The sequence below is a fragment of the Lepidochelys kempii genome, chromosome 1 (assembly GCF_965140265.1).
Source record: "Lepidochelys kempii isolate rLepKem1 chromosome 1, rLepKem1.hap2, whole genome shotgun sequence".
Classification (NCBI taxonomy): Eukaryota; Metazoa; Chordata; order Testudines; family Cheloniidae; genus Lepidochelys; species Lepidochelys kempii.
Window position 1 is genome coordinate 196,520,754 of NC_133256.1, and position 27,359 is coordinate 196,548,112.

At 43.5% G+C, this 27,359-nt stretch overlaps 2 protein-coding genes across 5 annotated transcripts in view; one reads left to right on the forward strand and one right to left on the reverse strand.

Moving 5' to 3' along the window:
- The window catches only part of LNP1 (leukemia NUP98 fusion partner 1), a 42,712-nt gene extending 18,577 nt beyond the window's left edge, over window positions 1-24,135 (reverse strand). For 2 of the 4 annotated variants that reach the window (XM_073307722.1, XM_073307750.1), the window contains exons 1-5: window positions 23,628-24,135; window positions 21,746-21,866; window positions 20,782-21,052; window positions 10,966-11,205; window positions 1,301-1,546 (exon numbers count right to left, since the gene is read on the reverse strand). In XM_073307722.1, the coding sequence (XP_073163823.1) occupies window positions 1,301-1,546; window positions 10,966-11,115 (396 nt within the window). In that variant the 5' untranslated portion in view covers window positions 11,116-11,205; window positions 20,782-21,052; window positions 21,746-21,866; window positions 23,628-24,135. The remainder of the gene's footprint in view (window positions 1-1,300; window positions 1,547-10,965; window positions 11,206-20,781; window positions 21,053-21,745; window positions 21,867-23,627) is intronic. The other 2 variants (XM_073307740.1, XM_073307731.1) reach the window with 2 other exon arrangements.
- The window catches only part of TOMM70 (translocase of outer mitochondrial membrane 70), a 30,843-nt gene continuing 27,288 nt past the window's right edge, over window positions 23,805-27,359 (forward strand). The window contains exon 1 of the mRNA XM_073307618.1: window positions 23,805-24,141. Within this exon, the coding sequence (XP_073163719.1) occupies window positions 23,872-24,141 (270 nt within the window). The 5' untranslated portion in view covers window positions 23,805-23,871. The remainder of the gene's footprint in view (window positions 24,142-27,359) is intronic.

Sequence of the window (27,359 nt, forward strand, 5' to 3'; positions counted from 1 at the left end):
CGATCACCATGAGTTTTCAAAGATAATGGCCAATGGCTCTGCAATCACATCCGCCAACTCCTTTAGCACTCTCAGATGCAGTGCATCTGGCCCCATGGACTTGTGCTCGTCCAGCTTTTCTAAATAGTCCCGAACCACTTCTTTCTCCACAGTGGGCTGGTCACCTCCTCCCCATGCTGTGCTGCCCCGTGCAGCAGTCTGGGAGCTGATCTTTTTCGTGAAGACAGAGGCAAAAAAAGCATTGAGTACATTAGCTTTTTCCACATCCTCTGTCACTAGGTTGCCTCCCTCATTCAGTAAGGGGCCCCCACTTTCCTTGATTTTCTTTTTGTTGCTAACATACCTGAAGAAACCCTTCTTGTTACTCATAACAGCCCTTGCTAGCTGCAACTCCAAGTGTGATTTGGCCTTCCTGATTTCACTCCTGCATGCCTGTGCAATATTTTTATACTCCTCCCTGGTCATTTGTCCAATCCTCCACTTCTTGTAAGCTTATTTTTTGTGTTTAAGGTCAGCAAGGATTTCACTGTTAAGCTTGACTGCCCTGTGCCTGCCATATTTACTATTCTTTCTACACATCGGGATGGTTTGTTCCTGTAACCTCAATAAGGATTCTTTAAAATACAACCAGCTCTCCTTTCCCCCTCATGTTATTCTCCCAGTTGACTGTGTTCCTCTAATGAAAGGCCTTAAAAATAAAAAATGCTAAAATGTATTATTCTCTCTCCATGTTTATGAATAGTTAAAGCAGGAGAATATGTGTTAAATCCTGGGAAACGGAACTATAAGACAGCAAAGTCAGAAACTAGTTGTGTCATCAAGACAAGAAAAGCAGAAAATATAATAAAATGCCTGTGCTTCAGGTTGAGAGTGTTATGAGCAACACTCCATATGGTTAAACAGGTCAGTAGCAATGGGAAAGAGGGCAGAGTTTCACACCTAAGGTGAGCAGCTACCTGGCCAGCTGTAAAAAGCAGGAACATTTTAATATTGTAACACTTCATTCCCACAGCTGGAGAATCCATTTAAAACATCTTACTGCCATGGTCAGTCCAGGCCAGCTAGTTGCCTTATTTTGGAATCCCACCAGCAACTGCTATAGAGAACTGCACTACATTAAAGGTGTTCAAGCTAATAATATATTATCAAACTAAAATCCTATTTGTGCTACAGTACAAACTGCCTTATTTCAGAGACTAATCCAAATGCATCTTTGGTATATCCCCATTGAAGTCAATGGGATGAATTTGGCTCATTGTTTCTTATGTGGACTAAGCACCCTGTAACGGTGGTTACCTACCAAAGAAACTGAGCGCTTGATTTTGAAATGCAGTTGCTTCTCAAAGGATTCTGAAAATTCCTGGATCGAGTCTGATCTACTTGTTGAACCTGAGCCATCTGGTGAGGATATTTTGCATGCCTTCATGTGACAATGGCATTTAACATCTTGGCCCTCTTGAAATTCCTTGCAGCCCCTCAAGTGGCTTGAAGATGGGGTTTTGGTAGATGCATGAAGTCTTGTCATATGGATGGACGAAAGCTTGGCCTGCAATAGAAGACGTCAATGTTCAGTACTACATATAAAAGCAGAGCGGCCTTTATGTACATCAAACTCTGCTACAGAACGAATGAAGGACGCTGTACAGCCTCTTGTAGCCCGACTGCCCTGTGCCGTGAACCACCCTGCCAAGGGACCCTCCACAGAGACTGGAGCAGAATTTGCCCTTTATTCCAATTTTTCAATTGTGAACACCTAAACTTAGGTATTCAAATAAATATCCTAATTAATAGAGGTGCTGAGCACTCTCTGCTTCCATTGACTCCAGCTGCAATTGGGGCTGCTCAGCACCTCTAAAAATCAGGGCACTGTGGCTACATCTATCTGTGAGCTCAGGGAGTGATTCCCAGCTTGTGTAGACATACTCGTGCTAGCTCCCATTGAGTTAGCACACTAAAAACAATAACATAGCCATGGTAGCATGGGCAACGAGGGTAGCATGGGCTGGCCGCCTTGTGCACAAACCTGCCTGAACCTGTGTTACTGAGGCTACACTAGTATTTTTAGTTTGCCGGCTTGATGAGAGCTTGTGCGAGTATGTCTATGTGAACTGGGAGTCAAACTGCTAGCTCATAGCATAGATGTAGCCTTAGTTTAGGTGCCTTACGTTTAGACACCCAAGTTTGAAAAATTTGGACTCTCTGTAGCTCAGTTTCCTCAGCTGTCCAAAGAAGATAACATTTACTGACCTGCCTCACAAGGATGTTGTGAAGATTAATTCAATGTTTGTAAAGGAGATTGAAGTGACATCTAAGTACTAAGTATTATGTAGCCTTCAAAATCGTCAACAGTGTCTTTCTGAAGTTGGAGCCAGATCCTTGGCTGCTGTAAATCAGAGTAGCTCCATTGACTTCAAGGAAGCTGCACTTATTTATACTAGCTGAGGATCTGTCTCACAGTCTAGAAATATATTCTAAGAAAAGATGAGAAAGAGCATTAAATATGAGGTCTATTTTCTGAATGGGGCTTGTGCATTATCCACAGGCTTAATGCATAGTCTTCCTTTTCCACACAGTGATCCCACGCAGCACCCAGCCAGGAGGGTACACAGTCAGGCTGGAAGCACTTTCTGCTCCAGAGCAGGCATGGCTGAGGCCTTGGCCATAACCTGATTTTCCCACTCCTCTGTGTGCTCGTAAGCAGTTGCAGAGCAATGGTCTAGCAACGGCCACTGTGGAGCTCACTCTCCCCTATTCCCCATATACACACAGGCATTGGGAGCCTGATTTTCTTATACGCTGGGCACCTGCAGCTCCCATTGACTACATCTGGTGTTCTGTGCCTCTTAAAATTAGGCCCTAATCTGATATCTGCTGCCTCTGGCTAATCCTACTCCAGTGATTTACCTCCTTCTCCTCTCCGAAATATGACTCTAGCTCTTGGAGTCATGATAGAACCTATGAGCCTCACCTCTCTGATTTCTTACACCCACTGAATTTATGAATTGTGCATTCTGGGTCTGATGCACTAATAATGGTACTGTTATTTGCAAAGATCTTCAGGTCTCTCTTATTAGCAATAGTAGTGCAAAGCTAAACCTACTGGGAGCATCCATACTGACATACAATACAAAAATGGTCCCAAACATGAGACCCAGAAAATATCCATAAAACCCACAAATGTTGGTGTGGTCTATCTGAACACAAGAAGAGTCAGTGAAAAGCCAAACTACAACCGCCTGTATCCTAGACAAATAACGGACCTTACTACAGAAAGCACCTCGCACATTATGGCTGTTCTTGGGAGCAATAACTGGTTGCCTGCAGAAATCGGTGTACCAGCGTGGCATGAACCAGTTTCAGTGGATTTTTAACAATGCAGGGAATGGGTGGATTTCACTCAGACTCCAAGGGACTTAAAATAAATAAATAATTAAATAATCTCACTGACATTTACATTTGTGCAGGCCCAGATACTGCCATATTTGAAGCAAGACAGAGCTATGCATTTTTCATCAAGATATGACAGTCCCGTATACATGGATTTTAACTTTTTAATTGGTTGTTTCGATTTACACACACTGGCAGTAATTAAAATCCCAAGCTGAAGCCCATGTGTAATTAGTAAAGTCAGTGTGTCAAACTCAAAAGGGTTGAGAACTTAAAAATTGGACAGTAACAGACTGTGAATCCCAGTGACGATTGAACGTGGTGATATTCTCAACCATGCGTAGTTCTTTCCATAGCTTCACACTAACCCAAAACACATTTTAGGCTTCAGAGTGATGTTTGGGGTTATTGTGTGTGCTGATTGTGTTGTTGTGCAGAGAAAGATGTGTAAATTTGTGCACGTGGCAAATGAGGGGTATGTGCTGCAGTGAGGCGCTATGTGTGTTTGGGTTTATTGTGTACGCTGGTTGTGTTGTGTGGGTGATTGCATTGATTTGTGTCTGGCTTAAGCTTGTGTAGGGAAATTTGTGTTGGATTGTGCGCGTGGCAGTTGGACACACAGGTGGGCTTTTGGACCATGTAATCCACCATCTGTGCAGTCTCCCTTATACACCCAATGAAACTGTTGCATGCAAATTAACTGTAGAGGAAGGGTGGTGATTGGTTGAGTTACCTCTAATATCACAATGGTCTAAGACTCTTGGCATGTCATAGATTCATGCCTCACTGTAGCTGTACACCACAAGGGCGTAATTTGTTAAATCAAAATGGCTGAAAACTTGAAAATTTGATGCTAACAGACCATGAAACCTGGTGATGATTGAACCTGGTGATATTGTGAACAAAAAGAGCTCTCATCCATGCTTGTAGCTGCTTCAGTCATTTCACACTGACTTGATAGACGTAACAGGTTTCAGACCGACACATAGAGTGACATTCTTGGAATCTTGTTATATAGATGTTTCTTGTGACTTACTGGCCTGCTAATTGTTAACTTGTACATCCCACTTCTGCAGTAGAATTCTGCAAATCTTTACCTTTTCCCCACATTTTTACTACAGATGGAACCACCTTGCTCTCAGGGCTATTCATCTTGTACTGTATCCTCTCAGTTCTCATTTCCAAACATAACTTCCTTCAGTAAGCACCAGTACAATCACTTTTGAGAAAAGCTGTAATGATTCTGGTCAAACTATTTTTACTTTGAAGCATAGCTGTTTCAAACAGGTCGATATGGCTGTATTTATTGTTAAGTCATATTGTATTATGGTTTAAAAGTACATCAAAGCAATCAATTAAGTTTGGGGGGAAAGTAAACATACTATGTTAAGCTAAACAAAACTATAGCTTTTGAGTCTATTTCCTGGGTCAATGCGTGCATCAATTACTATTCTTGGGAGATTTGGGCAAAAACAGGAGGACTTTTGAGATCCAGGATTATATTCTATCATTCTTTCTGTATAGTATTTGAAAATATTCTATTTTTTGATTAACACATTTTTAAAATTTGTATTCACAATGTGGAATTATAGAATAAGGTCTAAAGCAAGAGACAGACTGAAAAGCACATATTAGACATGACAATTGCTCCAGCTAAGGAACAGGTCTTCCTCAGAAATGTGTATCTGCCTCAGAGCAGATCATTGAATAGGCCGCACTAAAGATCACTGAGTAGGCCTTGGTGCAGATCACTGAGTCAGGGCCATATTAAATACCAATCTATATAATCATATTGTTGTGACTCCAGGGTCAACTCCACCCCAAACAAAGAGAAGACAGACTGACACCAGGCATGGAGGTGGTCTGGGGGAAAGAGTAGAGACGTGGCAACTAAAGGTCTGACCGCCTATCCACTAGGTGATGCCTCCAGTGAGCACCAGTCATCACAAGCACGATTTATGCTGACTGGATAGCCCAGAATATAAAATGTTTTTCCTTTTATAAGCCACAGATTTTTGTTGAAGAAAACTATTCATGCTCTGAGGCACTAAGCTCCCTCAGCTCCCATAGACAGAGTTGCTCTTCACTGTACCAATGTTACTGTTGATTGTTTGTTGAGGCCTACTCAAGAATCACAGTAGATTTGGAGCATGTAGGCCCCAGCACATCAGACATTCAGAATCTAGAACTATCTGTCCATTCCTTTCTTTCCCTTGAAGAACCTCATAACCAAGCATTCTGTGCCTGAAAATGGTTTGAGCCTAGAATCAGGTTTGTCTTCTTTAATAGGGTGGTGATAGGCAAACCTTCAGTCTGACTTGGTTTTGCTTCTCCATAGATCAGTGGTTCTCAGCCTATTTTCCATTGTGGGCCGCATATGCAGCTCTCCATGTGCTATGTGGGTCACGTCCACACACTATATATACTACCTGTGCGGCCCTGATGATGTCACATGGGCCGCAACTGTGTGCTGATTGGGGTGCAAGCGGCCCACAGCCTGCAGGCTGAGAACCATCTGCCATAGATAAAGTGTCAGTAATTTCAACAGCAGCAACCCAGCAAACCTGACCTGTAAGGAAATGTTAAAAAAACTGGGCATGGTTAGTCTTGAGAAAAGAAGACCCACCTGATAACATCTTCAAATATGTTAAGGGCTGTTATAAAGAAGACCATGATCAATTCTTTTCTGTGTCCACTAAAGATAGGACAAAAAATAAGTGGCTTAATCTGCAGCAAGGCAGTTTTTGTTAGATATTAGAAAAAAATGTCGTTATAATAATAGTTAAGTACTGGAATAAGCTTCTAAGGGAGGTTGTAGACTGTTCACCATTGGAGGATTTTAAGAATAGGGTATGGTCAGGGATGGTCTAGATTTACTTGGTCTTGCCTTGGTGCAGGGGGGTGGAGTAGATGACCTCTTGAAGTCCTTTCTAGCCCTACATTTCTATGATTTCTACCCTTGCACTTATGTTGCTTGCTTATCAGATTCATCTCTGTGAGTAGCAATGTCTTCTGGAAAGTGAACATGTTTATATAGAAATAAACCCTCTTTCCTTTTCTGCCTTCCACATAACTCAGTTTTCCACTCAGAAAACCTGAGGAGATAAATTTGCAAATGCCCAGAACAGGGCACATGTCTCATTTGTGTCTGGCACTGAGGAGATTAATTGTCTTTGCATGTGTGACACATGCATAAAATGCTTCAGCAAAAGGAATTTGGCCTGAGCTGGATTATATTTAATGATGGATGATAAATGATGGTAAAATGTGTAAAAAAAGATCACAGCTGCTGATTTCAGGACCTTCAGCAAGGCATCATAACCCACTGTATTTAAAGTTTGCAGTGGTCACTGAGTTAATCAAAGGATTTGAAACAGATCTCTAGAATTTCTGATGGCAGTTCTCATGTGTAGCACTGACTCATGTGTACAGGCAAGCGTATGCCATGGTATCCAACTAAGATTTTTTGGGAAGGAGTGGCAGCATAGATTTTAGTCAGGTGGTAAGGCCTAATAGTTAGAGCAGGGCGTGGGAGCCAGGATTCCTGAGTTCTGTTCCCAAATCTGCTAATGACCCACTGAGTGACACTGAACACTTAAGCTCTATGTGCCCCATAAGAATGGCCGTACTGGGTCAGACCCAAGGTCCATCTAGCCCAGTATTCTGTCTTCCAACAGTGGCCAATGCCAGGTGCCCCAGAGGAAATGAACAGCACAGGTACTTATCAAGTGATCCATCCCCTGTTGCCCATTCCCAGCTTCTGGCAAACAGAGGCTAGGGACACAATCCCTGACTATCCTGGCTAATAGCCATTGATAGAGCTATCCTCCATGAACTTATCTAGATCTTTTTTGAACTCTATTATAGTCTTGGTCTTCACAAGGAGTTCCACAGGTTGACTGTGCGTTGTGTGAAAAAATACTTCCATTTGTTTATTTCAAATCTGCTGCCTATTAATTTAATTTGGTGACCCCTAGTTCTTGTGCTATGAGGAATAAATAACACTTCCTTATTTACTTTCTCCACACCAGTCATGATTTTATAGAATTCTATCATATCCCCCCCTTATTTGTCTCTTTTCCAAGCTGAAAAGTCCCAGTCTTATTAATCTCTCCTCATACAGAAACCGCTCCATACCCCTAATAATTTTTGTGGCCCTTTTCTGAACCTTTTCCAATTCCAATATATCTTTTTTGAGATGTGGTGATCACATCTGCACGCAGTATTCAAGATGTGGGTGTACCGTGGTATTTTCTATCTTATTATCTATCCCTTTCTTAATAGTGCCTAACATTCTGTTAGCTTTTTTGACTGCCGCTGCACATTGAACGGATGTTTTCATAAAACTATCCACAATGACTCCAAGATCTCTTTCCTGAGAGGTAGCAGCTAATTTAGACCCCATCATTTTATATATACAGTTGGGATTATGTTTTCCAATGTGCATTACTTTGCATTTATCAACACTGAATTTCATCTGCCATTTTGTTGCCCAGTCACCCAGTTTTGAGAGATCCTTTTGAGGCTCTTCGCAGTCTGCCTGGGACTTAACTATCTTGAGTAGTTTTGTATCATCTGCAAACTTTGCCATCTCACTGTTTACCCCCTTTTCCAGATCATTCATTAATATGTTAAATAGGACTGGTCCCGGTATAGACCCCTGCGGGACACCACTATTTACCTCTCTCCTTTCTGAAAACTGACCATTTATTCCTACCCTTTGTTTCCTATCTTTTAACCAGTTACCAATCCATGGGAGGACCTTCCCTCTTATCCCATGACTCAGCTTGCTCTCTGCAAAATGGGAATGATAATAATACATAGAGACATGTTGTGAGGTTCATCTCATTAATGTCTATGAAGTATACTAGGATCCTGACATGAAAAGTGAAAATTATTATTTATTTTCTTATAGCAGTTAGCAGTGGGAGTTGTTTTACAAATCTTGGTCCATACGTGGCTAGACATAGATATCTTGTATTGCCCATTGCATAAATGACCATGTGCATGCAATGGCAGGTCTGCCATAGGAGATTATGGCACACAGTGAATGCATGAAATGACTAAAGGAGAAGATTCTAAGAAACTACAAGTGCCACTGTTTGGATCATTTTTAGAAATAGATCACAGGCTTCATTTTTCAATCCTGTTCACTGCAAATTGGTCAGGTTTCTAGGTCAGAAATTTCTATTCTCAAATAATATATATTGTTCTGATACTGAGAAACAAAACAGGTGAAATGTATCCTAACTCCACTGAATTGAGATTAATTTATCCAAGGACACTACTAGAAGTGGCAACTCCAAGTCCCATTGAAGTTAACAGCACAATTCTCATTGATTGGTTATTGTGGCCTCTGGGAAAAATCCCAGTCCTCTCTCTCTTTACTGCAAAAGCACAGGGATCTAGAAAATACTCCAGGCACCTCTGATTCAGGAAACCATCTCTATTCAGCAAAGTACTTAAGCACATGTTTAACTTTAAGTATGATGTGTGACTCCTATGTATACTGTTCTGAGAGAGACAAAACCCACAGGCAGCAAAATTGACAAATTTTTAATGTACTAGGAAAGGTTGTGTTAAACCTATGGTTATATAAATACATTCCGGGTCATACCCTAAGGTGGAGAATTCTCTCAGCATAGCTCCATCCCAGGATCTTGCCCAAGAATGAACTTGACTGGACAGTTCAAAACTGGTAAATCTGTGTTGCAGCTTTAACCTGTCTCCTGAACTTGACTAAAGTACCAAAGTAGAGTGTTTTTAAAAAAGAAAACCTATTCTAACAATGAAAACCCCCACAGCATAATATACGTCAGAGAAAAGGAACCAAGGATTCAGCTTGGGTGGATGAAATTCAGCAAGGTAATATAGTCTCCATAAGGGGTAAATGCAGAAAATTGCTTGCAAAAATAGCTGGATCTCCACAATACAATAGTAAGCTTTATTATATTTTAGCATCTTTCATTTAAATGATTCATATATTTTAAGACCAGAAGGTACCATTATGATCATCTAGTCTGACCTCAAGGAGAAGTTATACACGCAGACAGGTGGTGCCAAGGATAAGAGGGTCAGATTTGTCTGATTCAGAATAGTTACAGAATTAGACCCTGATCCTACAAAGATATAGGCACCTACATCACTTTACATATTAGAGTAGTCTCTTTGAAGTCAGTGGGACTGCTCATGTGTGCAAAGTTACTCAGGTGCTTAAGGCTTTGCAGGATCAGGGTCTTAAATTGATAACATATTTTACATAATTATACTACAGATTTCTGTGCTGGCTCACCCTTATAAAAAGGTGCGTCAGCCCACACTAGCCATACTGCAGTGTTTTAGGAGATTACTGTCTTTTTTTTTGTAAGTGCAATTTTACACTCCTTACTCAGGAAAGTCTTCCATTGAAGTCAGTGGGAGTTTTGCCCAAAAAAGGAGAGCAGGTTTGTTCCCTACAAGAAGAAGAACGTGAGATGGCTAAGCAAAAGCAGTGAAGTAGGGGGTCCTGGACAGAAATCTTTCTGGAATACTCCTTCCACATGGGCTTAATCCTTGGCTGCATTCCTGTCATGCGTTTTCGAACAATTAGTCATTTTATTTCTATGTAAAAAGTTACATTAAAAATAAATCTTAAACAACAAAGGATCTATACAATAGCTCACCCACCGAAGCTTGAGCAGAATCTGAGATAATCTAAAAACAACGAGGAGTCCTTGTGGCACCTTAGAGACTTCAACAAGAAACTGCAGAACTGGAATTAATTTGCAAACTTGACACCATCAAATTAGGCCTGAATAAAGACTGGGGTGGCTGGGTCACTACAAAAAGTAATTTTCCCTCTGTTGATACTCACACCTTCTTGTCAACTGTTGGGAATGGGCGACATCCACCCTGATTGAATTGGCCTCGTTAGCACTGACCCCGCACTTGGTAAGGCATCTCCCATCTTTTCATGTGCTGTAATATATATACCTGCCTACTGTATTTTTCACTCCATGCATCTGATGAAGTGGGTTTTAGCCCACAAAAAGCTTATGCCCAAATAAATTTGTTAGCCTCTAAGGTGCCACAAGGATTCCTCGTTGTTTTTGCTGATACAGACTAACACGGCTACCCCTCTGAAACCTGAGATAACCTAATCCTATCTTCCAGGACCAAACCCATCAGGAAATAACCCTAAACCCCCTCACTTTCCCTTCATCCTCTTTCACAGAACTCATCCTCATTCAATAAATAATTAAAGCACATCCATTCCCTTATGCTGTGAGCACAGCCCATATATACCTCCTAACTTCCCCTATGGCTTAAACTTTTAAGGAGTGAAAACATTTTGCTCATCCAGTTGAAATACCTTAATTGTTTTTCTGGCACGGACCTAACTTTCTTTCTTTCGTTATAAAGGTACCAGGAGCCTGATGCTGAGAGATGCTGAGCACCCACACCTCCCAATGTAGCCAACAGGAATTACATTTACTCAGTAATGTGTAGCACACTCATCACCACAGTATCTCAAGATCATACCCTTGATGAGGCACTTATCTCTGCCCTCCCCACAACACACACACACACACTTCTTACTGGAAGGGAGGCTCTCCTTTCACTAAAGGCTCGCGTCTGTCGTTTCCTGTAGCCTCTACCCTCTTTCTCATTCTCATCAATCAAGCTGTGACCCCAGAAACTGCTCATCCATTTTGCAAAGGAAATGTCATCATCCTCTTCATATTCCATGTACAGACACTCCAAACTGGGGGGAGCGCCCAACCAGACAGGACAGATGTACGTTAGAGCAGACTGCAAAGCAGATAGTCCCACAATGATCTGTCAAAAAGAGGCAAAGGGGCTGTAGTTTCAAACACTCCCTGCCAAATTAACAAAAAAAACAATCCAGCCAATCCAGCCCTAGGCACTGCTTATATATAAGCCAATCCTTAGTAATCTATTTTAAACGAGGTTTCTTTTAATCTTTCCATTACAGAGATGCCCAATGTCACACAGCCTGGAGAGTGGCAAGGAAAATGTGTGTCCTAATTCATATTCATTGCTGCTGAGTGCATCAACTGTCAATAACAATGGAGAGTTGCCCACAAAAACATGCCTGGAAGGTGCACGCTCTGATTTGAAACAGGCTTGTAATTTGGAGAAGGAGAATGGATATATTGACAGTGGTCAGAAACTGGCACAGCTGTTTATTGAGGCTTAACTGACTTTATGAAATAACTTTTGGCTGTGTTCTTCCAGCTGGTATTAAAAAATATTCCCTGCCTGGCAGGAAGCAGGGCTCTTCCGATAAATCTTTTTTATGATCTATTGTGGGGGAGCAATGTCAGACAACATGAAGTGACATTGGTTCACAGAATCTTAGAGTCTAAGGCCAGATCACTCACCTTTCACCAAGGTCAATTCATCTCCCACAATCAGGGCTAGAATGGGCTTAGCACTGCTCCAGTGCACAAAGAAATGAAGGGCAAGGGTGCAAAGAGCATTAACCTGCCCACTTGAGCCCTGGGCCAAGCACAGTCCCCGTGTTCACTGCACTCCTGGCAAGCGGGGACTGAGCCTACAGAGCACAAACAATAGCACTGCATCCATCCATTCTAAATGGCTACTACTCAAGGGCTCAAATGGTGCAAGGACCATGTGTGGTCCTTCTGCTCTGGGGTGAGTTTCAGCTTCTACAGAGAGATCGGCCCAAAACCACAGTCTCGCTCTACCTGGGAGTGTAGCATGCTGTCTTCAAATACTGTACTGAGTACCAGTTGCTGGCGCACATGTTAGCTGTAGACAAATCTGCCATGGGATGCCCTTGTGCTAGAGGCGTGTATAGGAATGAAGTCTGACAAAGGAATTGCAAGTGCTAGTAAAAGGATCTCTGCGGTGACAGAGCTGTTTGAAGGCCAAAGCTGCCTCCCCAGATGGGGCAGAACAATTGCTGGGCCCTGTGGGCCTGATTCTGTGTTGCCCTGGGCCTTGTGTAGTCATTTACAGCAGTTCAAACTGAGCACAAGGTGGGTTTAAAACACAAGCTGCCATTCTGATTTGGTAGCATTTTATATTCCCTTTGCACTGGTGTAAAGGGCTGCACAAGATGCAGGACAATGGAGAATCAGGCCCTAGAGACTCCCTGTGGAATTGTCCAGTGGGAAACTAGGGGCAGAGACTGCTGTGGGACTCTGAGTCAGAGTGGTTACATGGTCCACTGCTTAGGGCATTAGTCTAGGACTTGGGAGACCTGGATTTGATTCACTGTTCCACCACAGACATCTTGGGTGACCTTGGGCAAGTTACTCCTGTCTGTGTCTCATTTCCCTGTCTGTATAAGGGGGATAACTGCACTTCCCTACCTCGCGGGAGTGTTGTGAGGATAAATAAATTAAAGAGGTGCTCAGATACTTTGGTGATGGGGGGCCTTAGATAGAAAGGCAAGGTGCTGTATTTTGAGATAGAATTTGAAGGACCAGAGGAATGAATGTATTTGCAACATCTGTGCCTTTCCATCTACATGTGGGTTATAGACTACACTGGTTCATTGTATGGATGCAAAGCCTTCCAAAGGCATCACAAGTGTGAGTGATGGCAACCAAGAGTTGGCTGCGGTGCCTTTTGGCCTAGTATTGATGGGGCCTATGGGTTACTGGGAAAAAAATATCAAACTACCTCAAACCTCCTGAATTGGACTTTTGAGTTTGAATAACTCACACTAAGAACTATATACCATCAGCGTATTTATTTGCATACTTGGATCTCTCAGGAGACATGTCAAGTCTCATTCATTAACATGCTGTCTCAATCTCACATACTTCCCTAAGCTTATCTCACTCATTCTGAGTAAATATATAAAGATTTAAAATATTTTTACTCAGGCACTGAAAGAGACAACAATACAGCCGGGGCCTCAGGCACAGGGTTTCGTGCTTGGAAAGCCGCTTTCCAAGCTTGTGTACTGTGATAGCCATGGAGACTGCTGGCCCTTGTTCTATACAGGACAGGAGGCTATCCAGGGCGGTGGCAGGCTCATGTGTGTGAATACTTGACGGTCAAAAAAATATGAGTTCACCCAAAAAACAAGCAGCACTTGAACAAAAGTTTTCAGGTTCTGCAAAATACAGTTCAAAATTTAAACCACACTGGACAAATTCATGGCCCTTCACTGTCCCAGTAGCAGGCAAGACTTCTCTTTTTAACTGTGCGCTGGGTCACCCCAGAGCTGTCCTGTGGTCATCAAGGAGAAAAAGATGTAACTCGTCATCTGGAAAATGAAATACCTGTAAATAGCAGAGCAGTGTGTTCACAACTACAAATTCTTTTTGTACCTGTGGCGAATTGCCTCATTGATAAAGTAAGTCAAATATGTTTAATAATTATGATTTGTTGTTATTATCAATTATTATTGTTGTTGTTAATAATAGTAATAATACTAATAATTCTCTTCGGGGCACTTGAGTTCCCCAGAAATAATTTGCTTGCTGACTTGGCGTTTTTTGGTAGTACAGTAATTTATTCCTAGTACTTTGTCAGAAACTCTGTTTGCAATGTTCTTTCAGAAAATTTTGATTGTTTTTATGAATTAATTTTTATTGGATCCAAGATTTTTGGTTTTCCATGTGTCCTGATGAGGGTTAAATATTCATTAATTTATTGAGCTGATGCCTTTATCCATGGCAACAGGATTATTAAAATACCATACGTTACACAGACAAAGTTACCCAGACACAAATTTGCAATCCTTATATCACATAAAAAATCCACTCACTATGTGTATCATATCATTAACATATATGCTTGTGAACATTTGGTTATACTGTTTGCATGTATTTTGTCTATTAATTTCCCATTTTGATATTAACTTTGATAAAATATTCAATTTTTTATAGATTACACCTTTTTTAATGTACAAAATATAAATGTTTTTTCCCTAGGTGACACATGCAAAAATGAAAAATGAAAGTTACAACTCTGCTTGCACAGCACACTATTCCTTTTGCAACCGCAGACAACCTGAGCCCCCTGTTTAAAGATATCTTTTCTGACAGCCAGATTGCCCAGTATTATGCATCTGTAAGAACCAAGTCAACATGTATGTTGAATGGTGCCATTACTGCCTATTTCCAAGAGTTTCTTGTGAGACAAATAAAGACTGAAGCCTTTTCTCTTTTTGTTGATGGCTCTAATATGACAAAAACTTAGAAAAAATGAATCCACTGACAGTGAGGATTTTTGATATCCAGAAACATCTTGTGACAACACAGTTACTTGACTTATGCCTCACTACTGGCATTCATACAGCCACTGCAAAATAAATCTTTTCCAAAATTGATGGGAGAATGACATCACATGAGATACCATGGGATAACGGTGTTGGATTTTCTTGGACAATGCCAGTGTAAACATGGGTACGAATAATTCAGTTAAGACACTGCTTCGAAATAAGAATGCATGTGTGTATTTCATGGGATGTCCATGCCACCTCATCCACAATACCGCTGTGCTGGTGCTACACAGTTTTCTAAAGTGTCAGAATTTGATGTTAAAGATGTATGTATTGATTGCTACCATTACTTTGACAAAAGAACAAAATGACAGTCATTCTTGGAGGAGTTCTGTCACGTCTGTGATGTTGAAAACCCAAACCCCCTCCCACACCCAGCACCCCAAACCCCCTCCCACATCCCCTCTGACACCCCAACCCCCTGTCCCAGCCCAGAGCCCGTACCCAGCACCCAAACTCCCTCCCAGAGTCAGCACCCCTCCCGCACGCAAACTTCCACCCAGAGCCTGCACCCCAAACCCTTTCCAGCACCCAAACTCCCTCCCAGAGCCATAGGCAGGTGTGTGTGGGGGAGCGGGACTTGGACCCATTCTGGGCACCACCAAAAATCATACAAACCTGCCGCCCCTGCTTTCAGGGATCTATGACAGAGGTTTATTTGTTCTTTTACCAGGGTCCTACCATCCTCCCAGTGTTTAGCACCACTAACAGGTTTCTGCAGAGGGAAGATCCTTATATATACATGGTAGATGGGGTGCTTTCTACTTTTGTGAGAAAACTTCTTGAAAAGTTTATTCAGGCACAAGTGATCAAAAATGCTGTCTTGTTTACAGATGCAGACTTTGCTAATTCTGACAATCCCCTTTGAGACACATGTCTGTTTGTAGGTTTGGTCACAAAACAGAAGTTGGAAGATAGTAGTCCTCTTGCAAACAGGGGCGCCATTGGGGGGCAGGGGAGGCTCTAGCCCCCCCTTCCCCCCAAGTTTCGTACCTGAGATCCGCTCACAGCGCACAGTCTAGCCCCAGACAGCACTCTTAACTGCAACACAGCTTGAGTGTGATATGTGATGAGTTCTGTGCTGCTCCCAGCTTCTGCCTTTGGGAGTTTGTTATAAACAGCCAGGTGATTAAGATAACAAAAGGCTTGTCACTAAATTAAGTTAAGGATCCTTAGATGATCCTGAAAGCATTGCCAGGCACTCCAGTTAAAAGATAGGAAACAAAGGGTAGGAATAAATAATGAGAATGGAGAGAGGTAAATAGTGGTGTCCCCCAAGGGTCTGTACTGGGCCCAACGCTGTCCAACATATTCATAAATGATCTGGTAAACAGTGAGGTTGCAAAATTTGCAGATGATACAAAATTACTCAGGATAGTTAAGTCCAAAGCAGACTGTGAAGAGCTACAAGGTATCTCACAAAACTGCGTGACTGGCCAAAAAATGGCAGATGAAATTCAATGCTGATAAATACAAAATAATGCACATGGCAAAACATAATCCCAAATATACATATAAAATGATGGGGGTCTAAATTAGCTGTTACACATCAAGAAAGAGATCTTGGAATAAGTGTGGATAGTTCTCCGAAAACATCTGTTTTTTGCGGCAGTCAAAAAAGCTAACAGACTGTTGGGAATCATTAGGAAAGGGTTAGATAATAAGAAAATATCATATTGCCTCTATATAAATCCATGGTACGCCCACATCTTGAATACTATGTGCAGATCTGGTCGCCCCTGTTCAAAAAAGACATATTGGAATTGGAAAAGGTACAGAGAAGGGAAACAGAAATGATTAAGGGTATGGAACAGCTTCCGTATGAGGAGAGATTAAAAAGACTGGGACTTTGGAAAAGAGACGACTACGGGGGGATATGGTTGAGGTCTATAAAATCTTGACTGGTGTGGAGAAAGTAAATAAGGAAGTGTTTTGTACTCCTTCACATAACACAAGAGCTAGGGGTCACCCAATGAAATTAATAGGCAGCAGATTTAAAACAAACAAAAGAAAGCATTTCTTCACAGTCAACCTGTGCGACTCTTTGCCAGGGGATGTTGTCAAAGCCAAAACTATAACAGGGTTCCAATAAGAACTAGATATGTGCATGGAGGATAGGTCCATCAATGACTGTTAGCTAGGGTGAGCAAGGATCCAACACCATGTTCTGCATGTCGCTAGCCTCTGTTTGCCAGAAGCTGGGAGTGTGTGACAGGGGATGAATCACTTGATGATTGCCCTGTTCTGTCCATTCCCTGTGAAGCACCTGGTATTGGCCACTGTTGGAAGAAAGGATACTGGGCTAGATGCACCACTGGTTTTACCCAGTATGGCCATTCTGATGTTCTTATATAGAACCGGGATATATCTTCCCCCGCGCTGTGCCCCACTAGACCCCACTCCCCTCCCAGAGCTGGGATAGAATCCAGGAGTCCTGACAGGGTCTCTCTCTCTGCAGAATTAGTAACAAAGTAAGAATATACATTAAAATTTTAAAACTAACTAGTGTCCCTTAAGTGACTTACCACAAGATGTCAGAACACGTTAGTATTAGAGCTGAGTGGGTCTAATATTTATTTAATTTTCTTTCTTGTATATACAAATTAGATACAGTGCTCCTGTCAGCTCATTGCTAAGTTATCTGCCAAAAAAAATAGTTTAAGTGTCTAAGTAGGCCCACAAATCATGGTTAAAGTTGTGCCCCCATGCCAAAATCTGAAATGGCGCCCCGAATTGCAAAACAGAAATTATTTTTGTGCAGCCAGAGCATTCTACGCCCGTGCCAAGTATGCACGGGAGAAACTATCTTTGAATGATGAAATGTTAAAGATGGAAGCATTTCTGAACTTTGATATGAAGGAAAACTGCACTTCTAAATATGTTGAACACTTTGTTGGCAGAAAGCAGCTCATGTTCAGTCTCTCTCCACCTGAGATAGAGAAGTTGTAACAGGAGTTTGTTGATTACCAGTTGCTGCAGAAATCCCTCAGCGTGAATGGCAGTGGTCAGCAACTGGTAGATCGCGATCGACTGGTTGATCCTGGAGCCTCTGCCAGTTGATCGCGATTTCTGGTGCTAAAAGTCCGGTGGTGCAGTGGGGCTATGGCAGACTCCCTGCCTGCCCTGGCCCCATGCCACTCCTGGAAGCGGTTGGCACGTCTCTGCGGCCCCAGGGGAAAGGGGGGGAGACAGCTGCATGCCCTGCTGCTGCCCCCGCCCCCCTCAGCGCCGACTCTGAAACTCCCATTCGCCGGGAACTGTGGCCAATGCGGGGGCTGCGCTTGTGGTCCCCGGGGGAGGTCTCCGTGTTAGCGGCCCTGGGGGAAGGTCTCCGCGCGCTGCCTGCACCCACAAACACCGTCCCATCAGCTCCCATTGGCTGCAGTTCCCAGCCAATGGGAGCTACAGAGTCGGTGCTGGGGAGCGGGGGCAGTAGCAGCGTGTGTGGCTGCCTCCGCCCTCCCAGGGGCCGCAGAGACATGCCAGACACTTCCGGGAGTGGGGCGGGGCCAGGGCAGGCAGGGAGCCTGCCATATCCCCACTGCACAGCTGACCAGGAGCTCCCTGTGGTAAACGCCTCCCGGCTGGAGCCAACACCTCACACCCCCTCCTGCACCCAAACTCCCTCCCAGAGCCCACACCCCTCACCCCCTCCCGCACTTCAATCCCCTGCCCCAGCCCAGAGCCCCCTCCTGCACCCAAACTCACTCCCAGACCCCACACCCCTGCCCCAGGCTCAGCTCGGAGCCCCTTTCCACACTCTGAACCTCTCGGCCCCAGCCAAGAGCCTGCACCCCCTCCCCCACCCCAACTCCGTGCCCTTGCCTGGTGAAAGTGAGTGAGGGTGGGGGAAAGCGAGCGATGGAGGGAGGGGGGAATGTAGTGGGCGGGGCCTCAGGGAAGGGGCATGGTAGATCCTGGGTTCATCTTAAATTAAAAAAGTGATCTTGTGTGTAAAAAGGTTGGAGACCGCTGGTGTCTGGGATGAGGCAACACTACAGACTGACCCAGATAACGCTACTGTGCAATGCAGGATGGACACTGTATGGGCATATCTTAGAAATGTCAAAAGCACTAGTGGTCTTCTCAATTTCCCATTACTGTCCAGGGTTGCTAGACATTTTAATTTTACCCCACTCAAATGCGGGAGTGGGGAATGGGTTCAGTCTTGTTCAAAAGAATAAGACACCATTTAGACCAAATCTTGGACTAGACTGGACACTGTCCTCTATTATCTAAGTAAAGCTGGCAAATCCTGAGCCACGTTTCAAGTTTGAGCTACCAAAAGAAGTTATAAAAATAACAAAGGGAGCCACATACAATATAACAAAGCACATGAATAAAATGTGACACCAAATTAGATATTAAAAGAAATATGGAATCTGAGTCCTTTTTCTATGGTTTTTAGCTTCAAATTAATTCAATTCAATTAATTAATTGGTTGTGTTTTATTTTAATTAATTTATTTTGGAATCTGATTATTCTAGTTTCCTGTAAATATAATATGAGCAATAATATAGAAACCAAATAATATTTGTACTGTAAAGATACTAAGACAAGGTGATATGCAAAATAATGTTTTCTTTTTTGTTAAGTTTATATAAAAACAGTTTATTTTTTAATATATCTCTTGTTCTGTCCACTGACTTTGTGCCTAAACCAGGAGTTATTAGTTTTGGTCCTCACAGATCTCCAATCCTCCAGGTTTTTGCTCCAACCAGCGAATAATTGTTTTTATTAAAATCCACTGGTTTGCATTGCATATAGACTTCCCACGTGCTCTAGACTAATATGAACTAGGACATTTAAGTGTTTCATATGCAATATTAAGCTGTGTACATTTTAAAACAAAGTATTAAGTGCTGGTTGAATTACAAACCCGGACTATTGGATGTCGCCAAGGACCAAAGATGAGAGCCCCTGTCTTAAGCAATGACCTAACACACCACCTGGAAAGTCTCACTCTTTGGGTCTGTAAATCTCTCTCTTAAGCACAGCCAACCCTTGGCATCTCAGTCTCAGGCATCTGCTTTTCTCATTATGAGAAGGGAGAAATCAGTCTAAATCCTTCTCTGCCTACCACAGGGATCTCTCTGCATGTACTGGGGAGCGGGGAGGTAAGGGGCGAATTCTGTGCTGCTCAACCGCACCATGAGTTGGCAACTAATATTGTTTTATGGCTATATGCCAGTGCATACTTGGTTCAAGGTGTTTAGTGCCAGCTTCTAAAGGGGAACTGACTCCTTTTCAGTGAGAGTCCAGTCAGTTTTCTTGTCTACAGAATCACTAAGGGAAAGACAAAGCAGGAGTATGTTGACCAATGTTTTGGTAGGAAAGAAAAGAATGGAGAAGAAAAGAAACAGTGGTTAATGCAATCTGGTCAGGGAAAAAACAGAGAGGAGTAATAAATACCCTGTCATGGTGATCATGTCAATAAGTGTCATAACACATCAGCACAAAGGGGCAGAATAACGGTTGCATGTGCAACCTTCATTTTAGTGTCACCTGACTTTCAGGTGTTTCACTTTGCAACCTTAATATACTTTGATTTTTTTGGACACACAATAGCAGATTTAAAGGTAGCCATCCTGCAGCAAAAAAACTTCAGGACCAGACTTCAAAGAGAAACTGCTGAGCTTCAGTTCATTTGCAAATTTGACACCATCAGCTCAGGATTAAACAAAGACTGTGAATGGCTAGCCAACTACAAAAGCAGTTTCTCCTCCCTCGGTGTTCACACCTCAACTGCTAGAAGAGGGCCTCATCTTCCCTGATTGAACTAACCTCGTTATCCCTAGCCTGATTCTTGCTTGCATATTTATACCTGCTTCTGGAAATTTCCACTACATGCATCTGAAGAAGTGGGTATTCACCCAGAAAAGCTTATGCTCCAATACGACTGTTAGTCTATAAGCTTTTACAGATCCAGACTAACACGGCTACCCCTCTGATACTTGATACTTTGATCTTTGTAATCGTTGGCACTTTTGTTTGGAATAATGATCAAAGTTCTTCAAATAGCTCATTTCTCTCCCACCTATAAAGAAAGCCAACAAGTTACCTGCAGGGTGCAAAATGCTTAGTACAGCTGAGCAAAAAATAATAACACAGCGAACTTTTCTATTTACCCTTAGGTGAGTGCTCCATGTAAGCAAGTGGAGGCAGCAACGGCAAACTTTCCACTTTTTCCAGTCAGACCTCCAAGCAGGGAAGTACCATCATCATCCATGACCAATGGTCCTCTCCCACCTCTGAGAGTGTCAAGCAAGCAATCACCAGCATCATCATCGTCTATGGCATCTGCTCCCCTCCCTCCATTAAGAGCTCCAGACAAGGAAGCTTCTTCCTCCTTTTTCTCCTCCTCCTCGACCACAAAGGTTTTTCTTCCTCCATTGAATGCTTTAGACAAGAAAGAAGCAGTAACAATCAAACCCCCTTTTCTCCCTCCATTGAGTTCTTTCATCGAACATGCAGAATCAACAGCATCAGCAACAAACTTTTCTTTTCAGGTGAGTGCTCCTTTTACGTCAATGGCAGCCCCAATAGCACCTTTCTCAGGGGAAGGTGTGACATACCCTGGAGTGCAATCCAGACTGTAGAACCCCTGTGTCAGCTTTAACTCTCCTGCCCAGACTGTCTCTTACACTGCTATGGCAGTGAACTGCAAACCCCTCCAGGCTCTGTTCACTCAGTCATCGGTGTGCACAGGCATACCCAGCAAAGTTGCATAAAGGCTCTCCCAAGCCACTCATGAACTGTATATAGGGAGACACCAGCAAATTCCCACAACCCCAGCCTTACACCCCAGATCAATGTAAGCCCATTTATTAGCTTGCCACTTCTTCAAAGGGTACTGGGCATGCCCCAGCCTCTGTAATCTGGGCAGATCCCTCAAGCACTTAAAACAAACTCACTAGTTTAGACTAAACATCAAAATAAGTTTATTAACTAAAGAAAGATAGAGTTTAAGTGATTAGAAGTGGTAGGCATAAAGGTCAGACTTGGTTACATAAGACATAAAAAATAAACATGCATTCTAAATCCTAAACTTTATCAGGCTAAGCAAGATTTCAATCAAACAGTTTTTCTCACCTTACTGGATGTTGCAGGCAGTTTTCAGTTCACAGTTCATATTAACTAGACAGCTTTCTAGTTAGGTCCATCCCTTTCCCCCAGTTCAAGGAGACGTCTCTTTATCTTCCAAACAATCTTGCTTCCAGGTATAGAGATGGGGAGGAGAAAGCGATATCACTGTCCCTCATTTATACTTTTCTCCCGGTGCTAGAAAAATCTATGCTGTGTCATGGGATTAGGCTGCCCCGATAGTGTACATACTCAAGCAACTGTCTTTGTTTACAACTCTGCTACTTGAGAATAGCTGGTGATGGTCGCTTAACACCTGGCTGCATGTTGGTCACTCTTCTGTTATCTCTGAGGAGCTAATCTGTGGGCATTTCCCAGATTCTCAACCTATTTCAGTAACCAACATATAGCAAAATCTCATAACTTCATATATAATGAGGATATATGCATTTCAACAGGATAGTAATGTGCAACAGATTATAACTTTCCAAATGATACCTCACAAGGCATACTCTGTACAAAACATATCATAATCATATAACAGTGTTGAATAGGTGGGTACAGGGGGTACAGTATGTCACAGAAGGTGCCAGGCAAAAAAAATAGCTGCAGTGATTAATTTTCCTTCTCTTTCTGTTGTTTGGAGATAGGAACTAGTTGGGGAAGGGGATGCTGAAAAGCTCGGAACAATTTTTGTATGTGATTTCTCTGAGCACAGATTGGAGGGCCAGCTTCTCCAGTTTGCTAAAACATCTTTGTGCTAGGTAAGCAGTGCAAAGTTGCCATAAAATGCCTGGTAAGGCCAGTGGAGAATTCCCTCATGAGCTAGGGAACTCTCTGCTAGTGTAAAGCTGGTGGAGATGCCAGAACTGTCTCCTATGCCAGCCATGGTCCAGCCGTAAGAAGAAGGAGAGGTGCGGCAGGGCTGGTTGTAATTGGGGTTGGGGAGAGGGCATGGCAGAGTAGACTCTCAGACCTCTGATCCTTCAATGGTGTCTGGTCCCTGATGGACCTCACACCAGTGACATGAATTAGGGCTGAACCTCTGAGTTATATAACGTTATATAAATACAGGAGCAACACAGCTTTTATTTAAGGAAAAAGTGAGTTTCCATCCTCTACGGTTGTAGAGAATAGTTTGAAAATGGGATCAGAGTGTATCGTAAAGGCTCAGAAGTTAGAAGGCAAATAATATCCCCCCACCAGCACAATTTATTGTTATTTAAGACAATCCTATGAATTTTGATAACTGAATCATGATTTGTTTTGATATTTGGGGTTACCTCATATGCTTAACTTTTATCATTAAAGAGCCCCATTGACCCCATATGAGTTAAAATTAAGGATGTGAAAAATGGCCCCTTTGACTTCAATAGGAGTGGGAATCGTTCAGCACCTTTCAGGATCTATCCCAATACAACTGAAGTCTCACTGCACAAGGTTGGCAATTCTTGTGATTTTATCACACATCTTGTGATATTTGGGATTTGCCTGAAAGTCCCAGGTCCTGGAGTCATGTGATTTCAGAAGAACCTCTGCTTTCATTGAAAAACAACAACAACAATCCAGTCAGTTTCTAGCGCTCAGGGCTGCGCAGAGAAACGTGAACCCTAAAGGCTCAAAAGACAGGAGGCAAATAAACAGGACCCAGCACTCACTGTTTTTAAGAAAACCTCCTGAGTTTGGGGGCCAGACTCTAATTTTTGGACGGTTGGAGCTAGCCACACTGTGTTAGCATCCACGCCCAGCAGCTTGTGTTCTCACCCTGCCTTGGTGCATTAACTGGGATGGGAGGATCCGACTTCCCCTGTAGGATGCACTCATGCTAGCAGGAGCCTGCGGGCTCCCTGCTCTCCCCGCTGAGATCCTAAGAGGGAACCACTGCACTTACCCCTCTCCGCCGGCAGGTGGCGCCGCCGCTTCCGTGTCTGAGCCCAGGGGAGGGGGCGGGCACTGCGCTTACCCCTCTCCGCCGGCAGGTGGCGCCGCCGCTCCTTGTCTGCGGGCGAGCCCGGCCGCGCGGCGCATGGAAGTGCTTCCCCCTGACCCTTTCCCGGCATGCCGCGGGTTTCCGGTGACCCTTCGCTCTGCTCCCTCCATCCCCCCCGGCTGGCGCTGCGAGCGGAGCGGGGATCATGGCCGCCTCGAAGCCCGTGGAGGCCGCTGCAGCAGCGGGGGGAGGCGGCGGCGGCGGCGGCTCGGGGCTGCCGCGCTGGCAGGTGGCGCTGGCGCTGGGGGCGCCGCTGCTGCTCGGGGCCGGCGCCCTCTACCTGTGGGGGCGGCGGCGGCGCCCGGCGCGCGGGAAGGGCCCGAGCGAGAGGAAGACGCCGGAGGGAAGAGCCAGCCCGGGCCCCGCCGCCCCCGGGGGCAGCAGCCAGCCCGACGGGCCCGGGCACGAGGAGATGGTGAGGGGGGCGGGGCGCGGGGCCCCGGCTGCAGGGGGCGGGGGCGTGTCTCGGGTCAGCGGGGCCTGGCCGGAGTCGCAGTCCCGGTTCCCCCCCCCGCGGGTTCCGCGGCGCCCAGGCCCGCTCTCCGCCGAGCAGCCCGGGCGGGGTGAGGAGCCGCCCTGGGAGTTGGCCTCGCTCCTGGGACCGGTTTTTACGGTCGTGTTTTTTTGGCAGAGCAAAGCGCGTGGCCTGAGGGGGCGAATGGGCGAGTCCGCCTGTCTGTCGGCACCAGCCTGACGTCTGCCCCCCCCCCCCCCGGGCTGGGGTGAGGAAGCGACTTTGCTCTGCAGTAGCGTCTGGTAAAGACACTGAGCGCAGGGTAGGGAGCTCTCCCATCGGTTTAGACCTTGTCTTCACCAGAGGTTACTTCGGTATAATTTACATGGTTCAGGGATGTGAATAATCCGTACGCCTGAGTGATGTGAGGCCTTGTCTGCACTCACCGATACATCCGCGGTCGATAGACCCACTAAACCGATTGCCAATCGCTCTCCCGGCGACTCCTGTTTTCCACTTGAAGTGGAGGGGGAGTCGACGGGAGAGAGTTTCCAGTTGACATCGTGTAGTGTGGACCCCGCCGTAAGTAGATCTAAGTATGACGTCTTCAGCTACATTATTCACATACCTGAAGTTGCATAACTTAGATCGATCTCCCCTCATAGTGTAGACAAGGCCTAAGTTACAAGACCTAAGTGCTGGTATAGTCAGCATTTTAGCTATCGCAGAGGCAGGAGTTATTAAACCATCTCCCATCATCTCTTAGAGCATCTCCACCACAAGTGCTACAGTGTCACAGCTGTAGCCACAGTAACTCCTGCCTCTTCGAGAGGCGGTAGCTTTGTCGGTGGGAGAAGCTCTTTCACTGACGCAGCACTGTCCACACTGGTGCTTAGGTTGTTACAACTCACATTGCTCAGGGGTGTGGATTATTCACAACCCCGAGTGATGTAATTTATACTGAAGTAATTTGTAGTGTGGACTTAGCATTTTTCCCGCTGGTGTCAATGCGGAGTAACATGCTGAAAGCAGTGGGTTTACACGGGTGCGAGAAGAGACTTGGCCCTTTATTTTAGGGTTGGACCACTGTGTCCAGTCTGGTGTGGCGGTCTTTATATTCTTGCCTGGGGCAAGGGGGCGTTGAGTGGTTCTGAGACGGGCATAACTAGTCTGCATCATCCTGCCTTAACTTGGCACTGTTACCTAGTATCAGTGTACAGCTAGCTTTCATGTTTAGTTTATTAACTTAAATGGTCAGCTTTTAGTTTTCAGGACCCCTTTGCTTGTTTAGTTATTCATGTTTCCTTTACTTATTTGGTCTTTTGAGTGGCTTGTTATGAAACACTAATTTGGCTGCTTCCCAGTGCTGATAACTCAGTTTTGAGAAGGACTATGAGTGTGATTTGGAGAATCTCATCATGCAGTATGCATTATCTACAAGTAATTGGATCTGGAAATATATTATTGCTCCATAAATATGTACATCCAAATTGCTTCTGAGACTAAGATGCAAAGGGAAATTATAGCTGTTGACTCTGGTTTGGGGACTCATCTTATTCTGAAGTGCTGGGTAGAACAGAGTAGAAATGAGCGCAGGATCAGGAGCAAAATCTTATTTTCTTTAAATATGAAGCCAGCATATCTGATCCATAGTCAGTTATTGAGATTTGCATTCAAAGCAGAGATTAAATCTATATGCATGAGTAGGTAGGATGTCCAAACTTCAGAATTTTCAAGTAAATCAGTGAGTTGGTTGGTTGTGATCTTTTTTTAAATTGCACTTTTTTTTATTTCTCTAGCAAATTCCTGAATTTTCACATTTGAAAATTGACTTCTAAATTATAGCAAAATGTAAGATGTGGACTAATTTGTAAGTTTCTTAGTGTTAAATTTTGATTTATTTACATTAGCCATAACTGTTTTTGTTTACATTGTGATTATTATACAATATTTTCATCATCAAAAGGACTCTGCAGCAGCTGAAGGCAGGTCTGCATTAGAAAGCTTTGCCATGATAGCTATGTTGGTTGATAGTGTGGGGTTTTCTCTAACATAGTTATGCTGGTAAAAGCACCAGTGTAGATGCAGTTATATCAGTATAAAAGTTCCCCTAGTGTAGATCTTAAGCCTTCATTTAGAAAAAACCCTATTTCTAGCTCTCTTTGTTATGAAAAAAAATTTAAAATATAGAAGTTCAAACCAAGACACTATTGCTCTCCTAAGTGTGCAGACAGTGGAAAAATACTTTTGAGTTGTGAATTGCCCCATTATCTCAGTGGGTTGTCAAACCCATTCTTAGATTTTAGTTAAATGACAACTATTTCACTGCTGACCACTTTAGCAGAAATGTCAGTCTAATTGACAAATGCATTTGGTGCAGTGTTTGTCATAGATTCTTTTGTTTACTGATCTGATTATATAATTGACAAATATATTTAGTCATTTAAAGTCTTAGATGTCAAAACTTTAAATGGCAAACCCACTTGATGATGAACACAGATAACATGAATCCAAGTGTTGATGTCTAAAAACTGTTTTCAAATCCACTTGTCCTCTAAATATGGAGGGCCTAAAATGGCTCTGCAGCTATTGTTGTGTTGACTCTTTTACTTGAAGTAGGAGTTAAATCTTTTATATATGGAAAATGTGGGGATTATGGGGTTAGACTAGATGACCCTTGCGGTCCCTTCTAACCCTATGATGATTCTATGAAAATACCGAGCATCTCCTAATTTGCAAGCATTAGATTCTCTTTAGAATGTCAAACTTTTTCAGATTTCTGCTACAGAAATCTTACTGCTGGAGCTGTACACGTTTTTTAAACGTATGTTTTGATCGACTACATGATCCATAGTTCCTTGAAGGGTGTCGCAAAGTAATGGGAAAAGATCCTGAAACTGAAACCATTTGGTAAATTTGCAGAAGAGGTAGAGTAAAGTTAATCATATTTTCCCTACTCAGGTATGAGCATAGTCCATCAACAAACAGTGTGGTGCCAGCAGTAGACTGGCCGTACTGCTGCTTTTCTGGAATTTCTTCTGAGATCCTGGTGGAAAAATAGCTTATGAAGCATAAGATTTTGCTACACTTAGCTTGACAGCTATACATGTTTTTGTCATAAAATTAACAATTTCACTTTTACCTGCAGCCACCACAGTATTGTACTCACTAGCTTCTTG